This window comes from Gopherus evgoodei, chromosome 8, assembly GCF_007399415.2.
Source record: "Gopherus evgoodei ecotype Sinaloan lineage chromosome 8, rGopEvg1_v1.p, whole genome shotgun sequence".
NCBI lineage: Eukaryota > Metazoa > Chordata > Testudines > Testudinidae > Gopherus > Gopherus evgoodei.
In genome coordinates, this window is record NC_044329.1 from 78,014,078 (window position 1) to 78,026,611 (window position 12,534).

The following is a 12,534-nucleotide window of genomic DNA, read 5'->3' on the forward strand; positions in this document are numbered from 1 at the left end:
AATTATTATATTATTATTGGGGCTGGGTTTGCAAACTTGTGGCTGGAAAGAGGCCACTAGATTCTTTCCACCGTCTAGTATTGTGGTGAGGTGGGTGGGAGCAACCTCACCTGGGGATGAACGCGCCCCCTCAGTTCTGACACTACAGCGCAGGTAGCAGAGGCCCTACTCCAGCCCCCTCGCACCCAGCTTTTCGCCGCCGCATTCCAGAGTTTGCCGCCACGTTGGGCCGCATGAGCCAGTCTTTGCAACACGAGCGGGAACCCCAGCACGCCCGCCGCTGTCCGGCCCATTGCACGGTGCTACGGGCTGAACACTGCGTAGCGGTGCCGCTAGTGGCTGGCGCGCGCCGCCGCCTGAGGCACACGCCGTGCTGCCCGTTGCGTGCTCCCCTCTCAGCGGTGCTGTCGGCGGGGCGCGTCCAGCAGGGGCTGCGCTGAGCCCAGTGCTCCCCGCCACCTCAGCGCCGAGTCCTCATTCCCACTCCCTCTCCCAACCTGTTGCGCTATTAGCATAGCCCCGCCTCTGGTGCGGAGCTGACCAATGGGAGGTGGCGGGCGCGAGGGGGCGTGCCCGGGGCGGGGCTGGGAGCGGTCGGGGGCCGGGCTGCAGCGGCGCTGGCCGGAGGGTGTGAGTTCAATGGGCAGCGCGGAGGGATGCGCAGGGGCCCGTCGCGGCCCGGCTGCTGCCTGCGCTCGGGGACTTGCTTCTGCTGCCATCTCACGGCGTTCCCCGCCGCCGCCGCCCTCAGTCCGGTGAGGACCTTGCCCGGGGCGCGTCCTGTCGCCAGTGTCCGGCCCGGGCAGCTGCTGTCGGCCGGGGCGTTGGGCGCCCACTTGGGGTTGCAGGGGCCGTGCCAGGCGCTGCGAGGGGCGGGTGCAGGGGAGCCGAGGGCGCGGCCTGGGGGGGAGCAGGGTCCGGACGGGGGGTCTGAGGGGCTTCGGGACTCGGCTGTCGCCGCTGGAGTAGGGACTCCCCGCGATCCGCCCCCCCCTTCTCCAGTCAAAGTGCGCCCTTGGCGGGGCCGGTCCGTCTGACCCCTGCGTCCCCATGCGCTCTGGGCTCCACCCTCGGGGGCCCCTCTGTTCGGGGCATCCTCCCTGCCTGCGGCCAACGAAGGGGACCGAGGGGCGGCTAGGAGAGTCCGCTAAATCTCCTGCCCCATGAAGTGCCCCGTCCCCCTCGGCTCGGCCCTCGGGGATCCTCCTCCTCCCCGGCAGGGCTGCTACCTGCGCCCATTGCATTCAGCCTCCCCCTTCCCCCTGCGGTGTGTTTGCGAGCGGCTCCTCTCCATTGTATGTAAATCCTGGGCAGGAGGACGAGGACGTGCGAGTTGGCAGCTGGCTGCATCGGCTGGGCGAGGGGCCCCTGCCTGCCGTACAGAGTCCTGCTAGGAATGCGAGACATTCCGTGTGCGAGGCGTGGGAGGCAAACCCTCGCTGTAATCGGGCCCAGTTGGAGCCCTGTTGTGTGCTCTGGCTGCATTTCATAAACAACCTGGGTTGAGAGCTTTTTACTGTTCCTTTAAAAAACAGTTTTGTAGATTTTCGCTCCAAAGGAACTCTTCAAAATGTGGCCCTGGTAGGAAATGTTATCGTCTGCGAGAGAAAATTGTGCTGAGGGTGCAGATTTCTGGAATAGTTGGTCTGGGGTGTGTGTGTGGGTTGGTTGGTTTATTTGGGGGGAGGAGGGGAGTGGGGAGAGGATGGGTTGTGATGGGAACTACTTGTTCTTAACCGAAGTCTGGAGATATTTATAAGAGTTGTTTTGGACTTTCATCAAGAGACTCTAGCCTAAAAAAAAGTGTATAAGAACGAACATGAAACTTTTTTTCTAGTAATTAAATACGTGTGTTTTGAGAGGAAACGTATCCTACCTCTGTCTTGTGGCAAGTACAAGTGAGGAAAAAATAGAAGAATGTATCTACAGCAAAAATTTGACTAAAGGAGATAAATATTATGTAATTCCTAATATTACAACTGAAAGAGTATAGGAAAATATCTTTAAATTTTTATGTTAAGTGTTTATACATGTTTTACCGTGTCTCCTGAATAGTCATTGCTGTCTTCCCCTTTTTGTGTAAGTTAGTCACACAGTAGTAGTAGATGAGAAGAAAAACATTTTCAGAAGAGGGAAATCTAAAAGCATAGTCATATAAAGGGGGACTGGTCAAGTACCCAAAACTATGTTAAATTCATTATTGAAACTGTCTGTCTTTAATTTGACCGTGTGTCCCTTTTAAATACAGTGGAAAATTCTGCTTATGTCTCAGTAGTAGAAGATGTTACACTTGTTGAAGGAAGGAAGAGGTTATGTGAAAGACAGAATTGCAAAGTAGTCTCCAAGCCAGAAAGCTAACACATGGGAACTGAGGAAGGTTGCACAAATGTTTTGCTCAACAGTGTGTTTGTTTAATGTAAACTTCACCTGTAATCACCTCCTCCACACACTTTAGCAGGTTTCTATTAATGTAGTTGTTATGTTGGAATTACTAATTTCATTTTCAGCATTGTTTATATATTTTCTTAGTGTTATACATACTACTTCAAAACAATCTATATTACAGGGCAGTTAAACTGGCTTCGTTTTCTTTCTTTTTAAGCATCTGACAAACCAGTAATGCTGTAGTATAAATTTTTTTGACCTAATTTTCTCCTTTTTATTATTCCTGGTAGTTTTAAAACAAAAGGAGAAAAGTAATGGAAATGCATGAGAATGCTACCTGTCAGAACATATAGTATTCAGAACAGAGGAGTTACTGGCTTCTTTAAATTGTCTAAACGGATTTAAAAAAATGTATACAATACCCCTTTCAACCTGCAGTGAATACCTACAATTGTATTATAATTCTTGCTTTCTCGTGTTTATATTAAAAATAGTTAAACTAGCAACTTCACTGAGGTGCTAACAAATGTATTGTAATCTCTGCAATTCAAAGTCTTAAAGATTTGGCCTTTATAATATTTGCAGTTATTTTTCCTCTGTGAGCTAGACATACAATGTAAACATAAATTCTCTCCTCTTAGTGTTTAGACGATAAATGTAGTCATTTATCAAAATGGAACCATACCTGACTTTGCTACCTGGAGCTTTATGCTTTGAAGTGAATTACTTCAGTTGGCACAATGAAGTAGGAATGACTCTGGTTTTCGTAAATTAAATGAATAGAGATGGCTGCTTAATTATATCAATTTATTCATTCCAAAGTACAAACTTTCTTTGGGAGTGAATTTCCTAAAAGTACTGTACTAAAATAAAATAGAACTCCCTGAAATTAACTCCTGTAGGTTTTACAGATTGAATCTCAATATCTGACACACTAAAGAAGTTACATTTTTGGAATCTCAGTAGCTTCTTTGCCTTCCTTTATGTTTTTAGTGTGAGTTACTGTTATTAGAAACAATGGCAGTTGGCTTAAAATCCCATGTTGCAATTAAACTTTAGCCTTTTTCAGACTGTTTTCCTTTTTTCATCCAACTGTGGTAGGCCAGTAAGATCCCTATGAAATGTTACCATGTTTAAACATGATAACCAACAATCTTATTAACTGAATGGTGTTGAACATGGCAGAGCTGCCCAGAGGATTCAGGGGGCCTGGGGCAAAGCAATTTTGGGGGCCCTTTTCATATAAAAAAAGTTGCAATACTATAGAATGTGTGGGCCCCTGTGGGGCCCCGGGAAAATTGCCCCACTTCCTCCCTGCCCCCCCCTCCAGCAGCCTTGGAACATGGCCTAATTGTCCATGTGTTTTTTGTTCAGTATTATGCCAGTTTTTCATGGTTGTTGGCAACTGTTCAGCCAGGGTAAAATTTTATAGTGTAAACCCAGCCTCAGTGTATGCATTATAGAGTTTATTACAATCAGGGATTCATGAACACGTGTTCAGGAAAGAGAACAGTTCTTTGGAGTAAATTTAGAGATTAGTTTGTGTAGTTCCAGGACAAAGCCTATAGACTACCCTCATGCACCACCTCCACCTGGTCTTCAGGTAATGCTAGCATTAATTAGTTATTTGCTTTATAACTTCAGGTAATCAAAGGATTTTAAAACAATTTGATTAAATGTTTCCATATCCAAGAATTTAACATTGAAAATATTTCCAGGCATTGTCAGTATGAAAATTTTACCCTTCAAATGTTGTTCTCTTCCATTAAATATCACCTTCTTTTCTCCCCACTCCTTATTAATTTTAAGGGCTTCGTCTTTGGCCTTTCAAATGGACGTTAAGTGACATTGAATGTTAGCTGCAAGAATTTTATAAGTACTGCATCAGCGGGAATGTTGCGCCAGAACGGTGGAAGTAACAAGCGTGGTTTGGGATTAGCCCGACTGTCTACATCCAATTTCTTCACCATCTCCAGTTCAGGAAACTGGGGAATGGGGCGCAGCGGCAAGAGCAACTCTCTGAGCAGTATTAGCTCCAACTCTGATTGCTATGACAGTCCTGTTGTGGATCCAGAATACATCATGCAGTTGGTGAATGATGTCAGAAAATTTGCAGATGTGCTACTCTATTTGAAAGAAGCCATTCTTTCAGAAGGTATGTCAGCTACTTTATCCTATTTCTTAGCTGGTTTGAAATTCACACACACACAGCTGTACCCAATAGGAACAGCAGCAAACATTACTGTGGTTTTTACTTGTTTTTTCTTTCTGCCAAATACTTGCATGATTACAGGAAGTGGTGAATGTTACTTTGGGTGCTACGTTTCCTCATCAAACACAGTACATTCTGTTTCCTAATGAGACATAACATAAAGCTAATACAGTTGGTAAAGACTTGAGTAAAAAGGAGGGGAAAGTCTGGTTCCCATCAGACTGGCTGAACTGGCATTGGAAAATAGTGAAACTTTAAATCAGTCCTGATTGATGACTGATGTTTTTGTAATTACAAAGTATACTGTTGATATTTTGGCTAAGATCCAGTTTCCATGCTATTATAACTGTTACCAGTCTAATTTTAATGAAATTTAACTTTTCTGTAACGCTTGCTTTTTCCAGGCCAATGTATTTGTTTACCATCTTCTGCTAGCATGTGGAAACTACAAATTTGCTTTCTTAGCCCATCCTCCTGGAACACATCACTTTTTTTTTCTTTTTCCTAAGGTGACCAGATGTCCCAATTTTGTAGGGACAGTCCTGATATTTAGGGCTTTGTCTAATACAGGCACCTATTACCCCACCACCACCTGTCTCGATTTTTCATTCTCGCTATCTGGTCACCCTGTCTTTTCCTGAAAGGGAAATGCTTTCAGTTTTTCTTGGTCAACAGCAGGAAAGCTTTTCTGAAGAGGGGTTCTCTTGTTAAAACTCTGAGCTATGTCCAAACTAGTCTGGCATGGGATCCATTGACTGCTATTAGCAGTTTCTGCCACCCGTTTTTACCCATAGATCATTGCAACTCCTTTTCCTTCTTCCACCACTACCATCTAATTGTCCCTTTTCTCTTAGTTGCCATTCTAGAGTTGTAATGAGCAGGTTGACTTAATTATCTTCTTTTAGGAAAGGAAAAATCCTCTGAAGTTCTAATTTTCATGAAGTGTGTGGCACATTAAACATTTTTAGTAGACACAGTAGTCTGTATAATAGCTAGAGCTAGTTTGTGAATATGGTCTAATACTTGCAGCTTCAAGTGGTTCCTCACTGAGAAAAACATTATTATTGCTGTTATTAATATGGCTTATGATTTCTTAAATCTAATCTTTGGTTATGTTTGTATCTGTAGTGTGGGGCGTCCTCTATTTCTGTTGAGATTTTGGGTCAGTGTAACAATTCTCTCATAAATATTCTGAGGATTTCTGACTTAGCATCACCCCAATAACTGCCTTTGGTTACAAACAAGGATAATAAATGTTAGCTGGAATGGAAAATGCTACTTTCCTGTCATTTGAGGTATTCCCACTTATGTCGAGGTGGCCTCCAGAATCTAAGTTTTATTTAGACAGGGAAAAAAAGAGAGATTCAGGATGTGAATGTAGCTACCGTATTGTAAACAATAGACTGTTTTGAGTCTGCAGTTACAGTGAAAGAGTTGCAACAGAAAAGTGATGAACAAGTCTTAAATGTACAGATAACTTTAAAGCCTAATACTGACTTAAGTGTCACTGTTGTTCACCACAGCTTGACACACGGTAGATGTGGTCATTTGATGTGGTCAAACATCTATCTGGCACCTATTAACATCTGAACGGACAGTCCACAGGAAACAACTGCCAGAACACAAGTGTATTCTAGCAGCCATAGAGGTAGTTTTAATAAATAAACTCAAAGGCCCCAAAATACAGTGTGGAAGATAGGTTATGCAATCTCTTTTTAGTCTAGATCACACAATAATAACTTTAATAAACTGTTTTCATTTTTGTCAGCTTATGAAATTAACAATCTTTAAAAAGGATGAATCTTTAAAATTTTTTTGCATCTATTGGGTGCTGTTACTTGACACTTTGTCCAAAATACATCTACACAGACTAAGAATGTATGTAACAGTAACTATAAAAAAATCTCAGATATCAAATAATGCAAAGGTAAACTTTTTCAAACTGAGGTGCTCTTCTTTGTACTGCTGACCAATAAATTGGCCCAGCATTTAGGCTGAAGTTAGCAGCTGGCAAATTTCAGAATAAACAGGGAAAAGCCACAGCACGCAACATGTAACTTATGTGTGGAAGTCTCTGACACAGGTGGTCACTGAGACAACACACTGCTTACATATAAAAGGATGGATAACTTTGGTCACTAATAGTATTTATGATTTACCACCTTCTGAAATTATCCAACTAATTTCAAGTTTCAGAGTGTAAAATCAACTGTAGGGGCCAGGAAGGAATTTCTCCTGACTTCTTTGGATATCATTACTTCAGTGACTTGGTGCATTTTTTATATATATAAATTTGAAACTTTCCTTTGCATTATCTGGTATTAGTACTGCCAGAGTCAGGATACTGGACTTCATGATTAGTATGTCAAATCATATCTTTCCAACTAGCAGTGAAGCTGTAATTAATTTATAATTTTCCAATTGTGTGCACCTTCAAACAACTGTAAAGCAGCCTGTTGGAGGTGTTGGTGTAACTTTCTTCAAAATTATGCTGTCTTCAGAGATTAATTAAGATCACTGGACCAGACTTTTGAAGATGTATAGGTGCCTGGTGGGATTTTCAAAAGCACCTAAGGTCCCTAAACACCTTTTTAAAATGTGGCCTATTGTGCCTAGATTCACTAAAATGTTGTTCTCTTGGGGACAGGCAGTTGCATTTATCGCACATAACACAGTTGGAGATGCAGCTCTCAACTGCTGCTTTTTCTATTCCCTCAGGTGACCTCATGATGTGACTTAAAAGCAGGCAAGCAAAGTCCATGTCTCTCCTCTTGCTTGGGTTAAGTTCCAGCAGACAGTTGGCAAACCTTGGTCATTGTGTGCAATCCTAAATGCTCTTCTTTGTTGTGTCCAGGCTCTGTGAAGCCATCTATCTAGATTTATTACTGCACTCGACCATAGTATAGTTCCCAAGGCGCGTCCTCCAGTTCTCCAGCAGTCTTCCTGGAGAAGATAAGAAGAGCTGCTTCATTTTAGCAGACTTTTATCCTGGGAAAACTTAAGTCTTTCAGAGAACCCAAAGTCTACTTGCTGAAGTTTTCTGTGCTACCATCAACTATTTTTCTGTCATACAGTGTGCTGTAGCAATGCATCATCAATCAATAGAACAACCTCATGTTGTCTATGCAAAGGCTGATCTCATACTGGAAGTCAAAAGACATTGGATGTGTAGGTACTGTATGCTGTTTCACCTGTTGCTGCCAATGGATCTCTCAGTTTTGCATTGAAAAGGTAAAATAAGTTATAGGTTAAGTAGTACCAGAATTCTCTTGGAAGGGCAGCCCTGGGCAAAGTGTTTATTTTGCCAAACAAAAATTTGTGTTCAGTAGCATACGTAGGTATGTTAACTTGATAACAGGCAACCATTTACTGGCCTCTGCCACTTCAACATTGCTGTGTTTTACCTACTTCCATTTATCTGACAAATATTTCCTGATTGTATTAAGTGTTGTGTCTTGACTCCATAAATATTTTGCCTTTTCAGTGCAGATTGACAACTTCTTTTGCCACTATTATTGTTAGTGCTAATATTGCGGGCTTTGACTTTAGGAGGAAGGTTATATAATGCAGAGGCTCACTTACCCAGTACCCTGATCTGGGACAGATTGCTTCAGCTAATTTTCAGGGGCTGAGTCTTCTTGCATTGGTGTCAGTATCAGAAGTCCCATTGATTTCAATAGGCTTAGGTGCTAAATTTCCAACTGGATTAGCATTTATTTTCCCTGTTGGAAGGGTTTGGCAGTCTTTCCCATGGTTCAGTTTTATCATTTTTCTGGTTCTTCTGAGGTAGTGGTGTACTCTTGGGTAAACTATTCAGGTAAGTTACCTTGTATTGATGAATGTATTTGTGTCTGAACTAAATCATAAACTCCTTTTGAATGTGGACTTTATCTAATGCTTTGTAAAGCAGCAAACATTACATTACATGAATACTGAACTGCAGAGATTTCCAGAGAGGAGAATGCTATATGTTTGTCTTCTCACTTTTTATGTCCACTGCAGTGACATTTCCATTTGCGCTAATTAAATGAACCTCAATACACACTTTTCAAAAAAAATTATTTTTGCTGCTTGGACTTCAGGGAGATTGCTGCTTTTAACCTAAGGTAAAGTAATTGGCAAATCACTGCAGTACTGTTCTTCGTGGTTTCTAATAAGCTTTAGTCAGAACTTTGTCCTATCTAGCAGTTGTTGTTGTTTGTTGTTAAAGTGAGACTTAAACAGAGTTTGTGAAATCCACTCCGCTGGTAGGAGTGGAAAGTTTGATCTCTTACAAAATTGTTTCTAGTGCTTATGGATAGTGCTTGGTAGGTTCTCTCATGAACAGTGTCTAAACTATCCAGTGCCATTTTCCTGAGCATGCAGATAGCTTTTGTACTTTTGCTCTGGTCCAGAGCTGTATGAGGTGTGATACACCAAGGCAATATTAATCAGACTTTTATCGGTGCATGGCTGTTCAGAATCATTTGGGAGGCTTCAAAACTTTTGAATCATGTCAATTTCATGTTGCTTTGTGAGCAGCAGCACTGTTAGACTCTGAAGTTATTCACAGAATAAGAACAACCAAAAAATGGTAGTTGGGGGAAAGAGTAGAGTAATTTTGGTCATCTTTTCCACCCTTCACAGCAGCCTGGTTGCTGTAGAGTAGGAGATACCTGTCAAGGAAAATTACAACAGCCAGGAGGCTCCAGGTTGGGGACGTAAGCCAAAGCCTTTTTCCTTTTCAAAAGTTTTGGTTATAGAGGGCTGAGATGCACACCAGCATGGTGGCCAGGGTCCTCATTGGTGGGACCACTCCCACTCTTGTTTGTGTGTCTACCTCTATTTAGTAGGTTTAGTCTTCCACTTAGCAGATACCTGATCCATTTTTTAAGCCCCAGGCTCAAGGCACCAAGCTAGAGAAATAGTTTTACTTATATGGAGAAACTGAAATGGCAGCTTGTTTGAGTGGATCAAAAATGGAGCCTTCGCTCTAAATTTATCGGAAGACGGTTTTGAATAGCTCTTGTGGCGCATAATTGTCAAACTTTATAAGGCAGTGTACAGGCTAACCTGATTTCTATCCCTCTCTCTGAATACCCCTTCCTTTTGAGTCCAGGCATTAAGTTCAAAGTGAGTGTTGTGCTCATGAGATGTGAGGATCAGCTGAAGCAGGTTCTTCCTGAGAGGGACTTTACCCAACTCCCAGATCTATCATTGTCCATATGTTGTTAAAAGATCAATCTTCTCTGTTTCTCTAGTCGGATAATAAATCAGTGCGGCTAAAGGGGAAAGTCTTGGTCTAAGTTCTGCACTTAAGTAAGAATTTCAAGACTGGATCTCTTTTGGCTAAATTACATAAATTAAAATTAGTAGATCTCGTGGTGAAAACAGCTGTTTCCCACCTATATCAAAATTAGGGTTAGGCATCCTTATTCTTGTGGGTAGTGCAGAAACAGCTGACTCTTCAGATTTGACCTACATTTCCCTGGTGTCTGGAAATAATAGATTCCGTTGTCCCTCAGGGTCACTGTCAGTTGCGTTAGAGTCTTGTGAGATTAAAGGTACTTCTTCTGCATTGAGGGAATCAAAATAATGGGCCAAGCCAGTATAAAGACATCAATACTCTTATAACACAATGGAATGAAAATGGACACACGAGCTATTTGCATGAAACTAGATTTTGAATTCCTGGGACACTCTCTAAAGTCTGTTAATGACTTAGAGGAATCCTTTTCCCCTAGTGATAAAAAAAAATATAGGTAACCCTTTTCTACGCATCTTTTCTGGGACCTGATCTGGTCACTTAGAGTTGCATCAAGCAGTGGAGATGCTGTATTCTTAGTTGAGTGGTGCCTCAGATTTCAGGTTTCCTTATGTACTTTTAAAACATACCAACACAGGTGCCAATCCTAAACTCCAGACAGCTTTAAAAACACAGCAAAACACTTCTTAAAAAATCCCAAAAATAACTCATAGGCAGTTTAGCAAATGGAAAAATGACCCACATTTAAGTCTCATCCTTCTCTCCAAAGCACCTGTATGGTGGTCAGCCCTGAAGTGTGTCCTAAAACTGCCTCCTCGGACTGTAACTTGCAGCAGTAATGCCGGGAGAGGGTGGCGATCTCTTCAGTAGGAGGCTTCCAGGACACCTAAAGGGAGACTTTCAAAGGCATAGGGCAGTCAGATACCTATTAAAAATCAATGAGAATTGGATGCCTGATTGTCCTTTGATGTTGAAAATCTCCACATCATGCTTTCTATATAGTGTGGGGATGAAGGTACCCCAATGCATTGAACTACACCTAGTAACTTGCAGTTCACACAGCACAAGTTTTGTAGGTGCACAAGTGAGAGAGATCTTTTAACAATTTTGCTGCTGCGCTCTGTACCAGATTCAGTATGTGTTTAATATGTAGCCACAAGCAGAGCACATTGCTGTAATCTGATCTTGGCTTGACAGTGTTATGAGTAGGCTTGTCAGGATTTGATTAAAGTTGAAGTTAAGTGTCTTTCAGCTGAGACACTGAAACTGATGATAAAAAATCCATAGGCAGCAGTCCTGCACAAGTGCAGCCTTCCCCTTGCAACTTGTGCCTGCAGGGATGGGGTGTCCTCAGCACTGCAGCAGCACAGGGAGCCCTCTGCAGTCATGTGTACTCTTCTTTCACCCTCTCACAATCTGGGAGTCCAGGCGCTGTCCCTGGGCAGGAGTCATTCAGCAGCAGGTGGCCTCCCTTCTAGCCGGGGAGCTTATCCTCCTTGGACTCCTGATTGGGGGTCTCTGCTCCACCAGGCCAGGACCTCAGTCTCCCCTGCTCCTTGTGGCTGGGTGTTTTGGGCCCTTCAGCCATAAAGGGATCCCCCTGTAGCCCTGCTGTTGGTTCTGGGAATCCCCTGCAGCCTCGCTGTCAGTGCTGTCCAAACCCCCCTTTAATTTCATGCAATTGTAAAAATTAAAGTGGTTAAAAATAGAATAAATTTCTTAAAAATAAAAGTTAATTGTCAATTCTGTCTAGTTATGAGTCATAGTAGTGAGGTCTGCATCTGGGCGAGAAGGCTGCAACCTCCTAATCAATGAGCTTAAATCAGCAAAGACTATTCTGGCTACTCCTGAAAGCAGGTATCAGAGGATCTAACCAAACACCTAAATTACAGACACACCCCTTTGGTCCAGAGGAACAAGTATAAACTTTACCATACGATTCAGTTGCTTTTCTCAGCCCACCAACATCCCCTCTTATCTGGACTGAGTTTCAGCCAGTTTGCTCTAATCCATGCCTCAGTCTCAAATAGACTCTGAGAAAGGTGATGAGCTGTACTCTTCGGAACCAAATTTGGTGGTATTTACATATTGAAGGTGTCTCATGTAACCCATGCAACTAGCCCATTTGCTTCTCGCATGTTGAACAAGAGGGTAGGACAGGATTCTTCAGAGGCACAGGATTGCTCTTGAAAAAGACGAGATTGCCCTACATTATCCAGTTTCTCCAAGAGATAAGAAAAAAGCCACCTTGTTCATTTTATTAAAAAAAAAATATATAGCCACTGAGTGGACATTCTCACCCATTCAAACCAAAAGCGTGAGACAGAGCTTGCAAAGTTTAATATTGACCAAAAAAAAAAAAATCCAAAATATTTAACTTTGCAAATTCGTGCAGTATGCCAGTTTTTAAAGTAAAAAAAAAACACAAAAAAAAACATATATAGATTGGTGCCACTATCATTTTGTTTTGTTGTGATGTCACCAACATAGTGCATGGTGAAGCATCATTCTGAATGATCTCATTGATATTGATCCCCATTAGTTTGACTTAAGGGGACCAGGTGGGAGTGCTTAGAGAAGCATAGTTTCTGTTCCTTGTGCGAGTCCAGTTCCATTAACTCAGCTTATATAGAATGTTGAGGAAACTCTACTAGAACCATGTTTCACTTTGTTACAATAGTGATCCTTAATT

The 12,534-nt window shown here is 42.5% G+C and overlaps 1 protein-coding gene across 4 annotated transcripts in view; it reads left to right on the forward strand.

Moving 5' to 3' along the window:
- Positions 1-622: 622 nt before the first annotated feature.
- The window catches only part of ARHGAP29 (Rho GTPase activating protein 29), a 76,617-nt gene continuing 64,705 nt past the window's right edge, over positions 623-12,534 (forward strand). For 2 of the 4 annotated variants that reach the window (XM_030572608.1, XM_030572611.1), the window contains exons 1-2: positions 623-755; positions 4,195-4,540. In XM_030572608.1, coding sequence (XP_030428468.1) covers positions 4,279-4,540 — 262 coding nt within the window. In that variant the 5' untranslated portion in view covers positions 623-755; positions 4,195-4,278. Of the gene's footprint in view, positions 756-1,022; positions 1,582-3,969; positions 3,989-4,194; positions 4,541-12,534 lie in introns of those variants that run through there. The other 2 variants (XM_030572609.1, XM_030572610.1) reach the window with 2 other exon arrangements.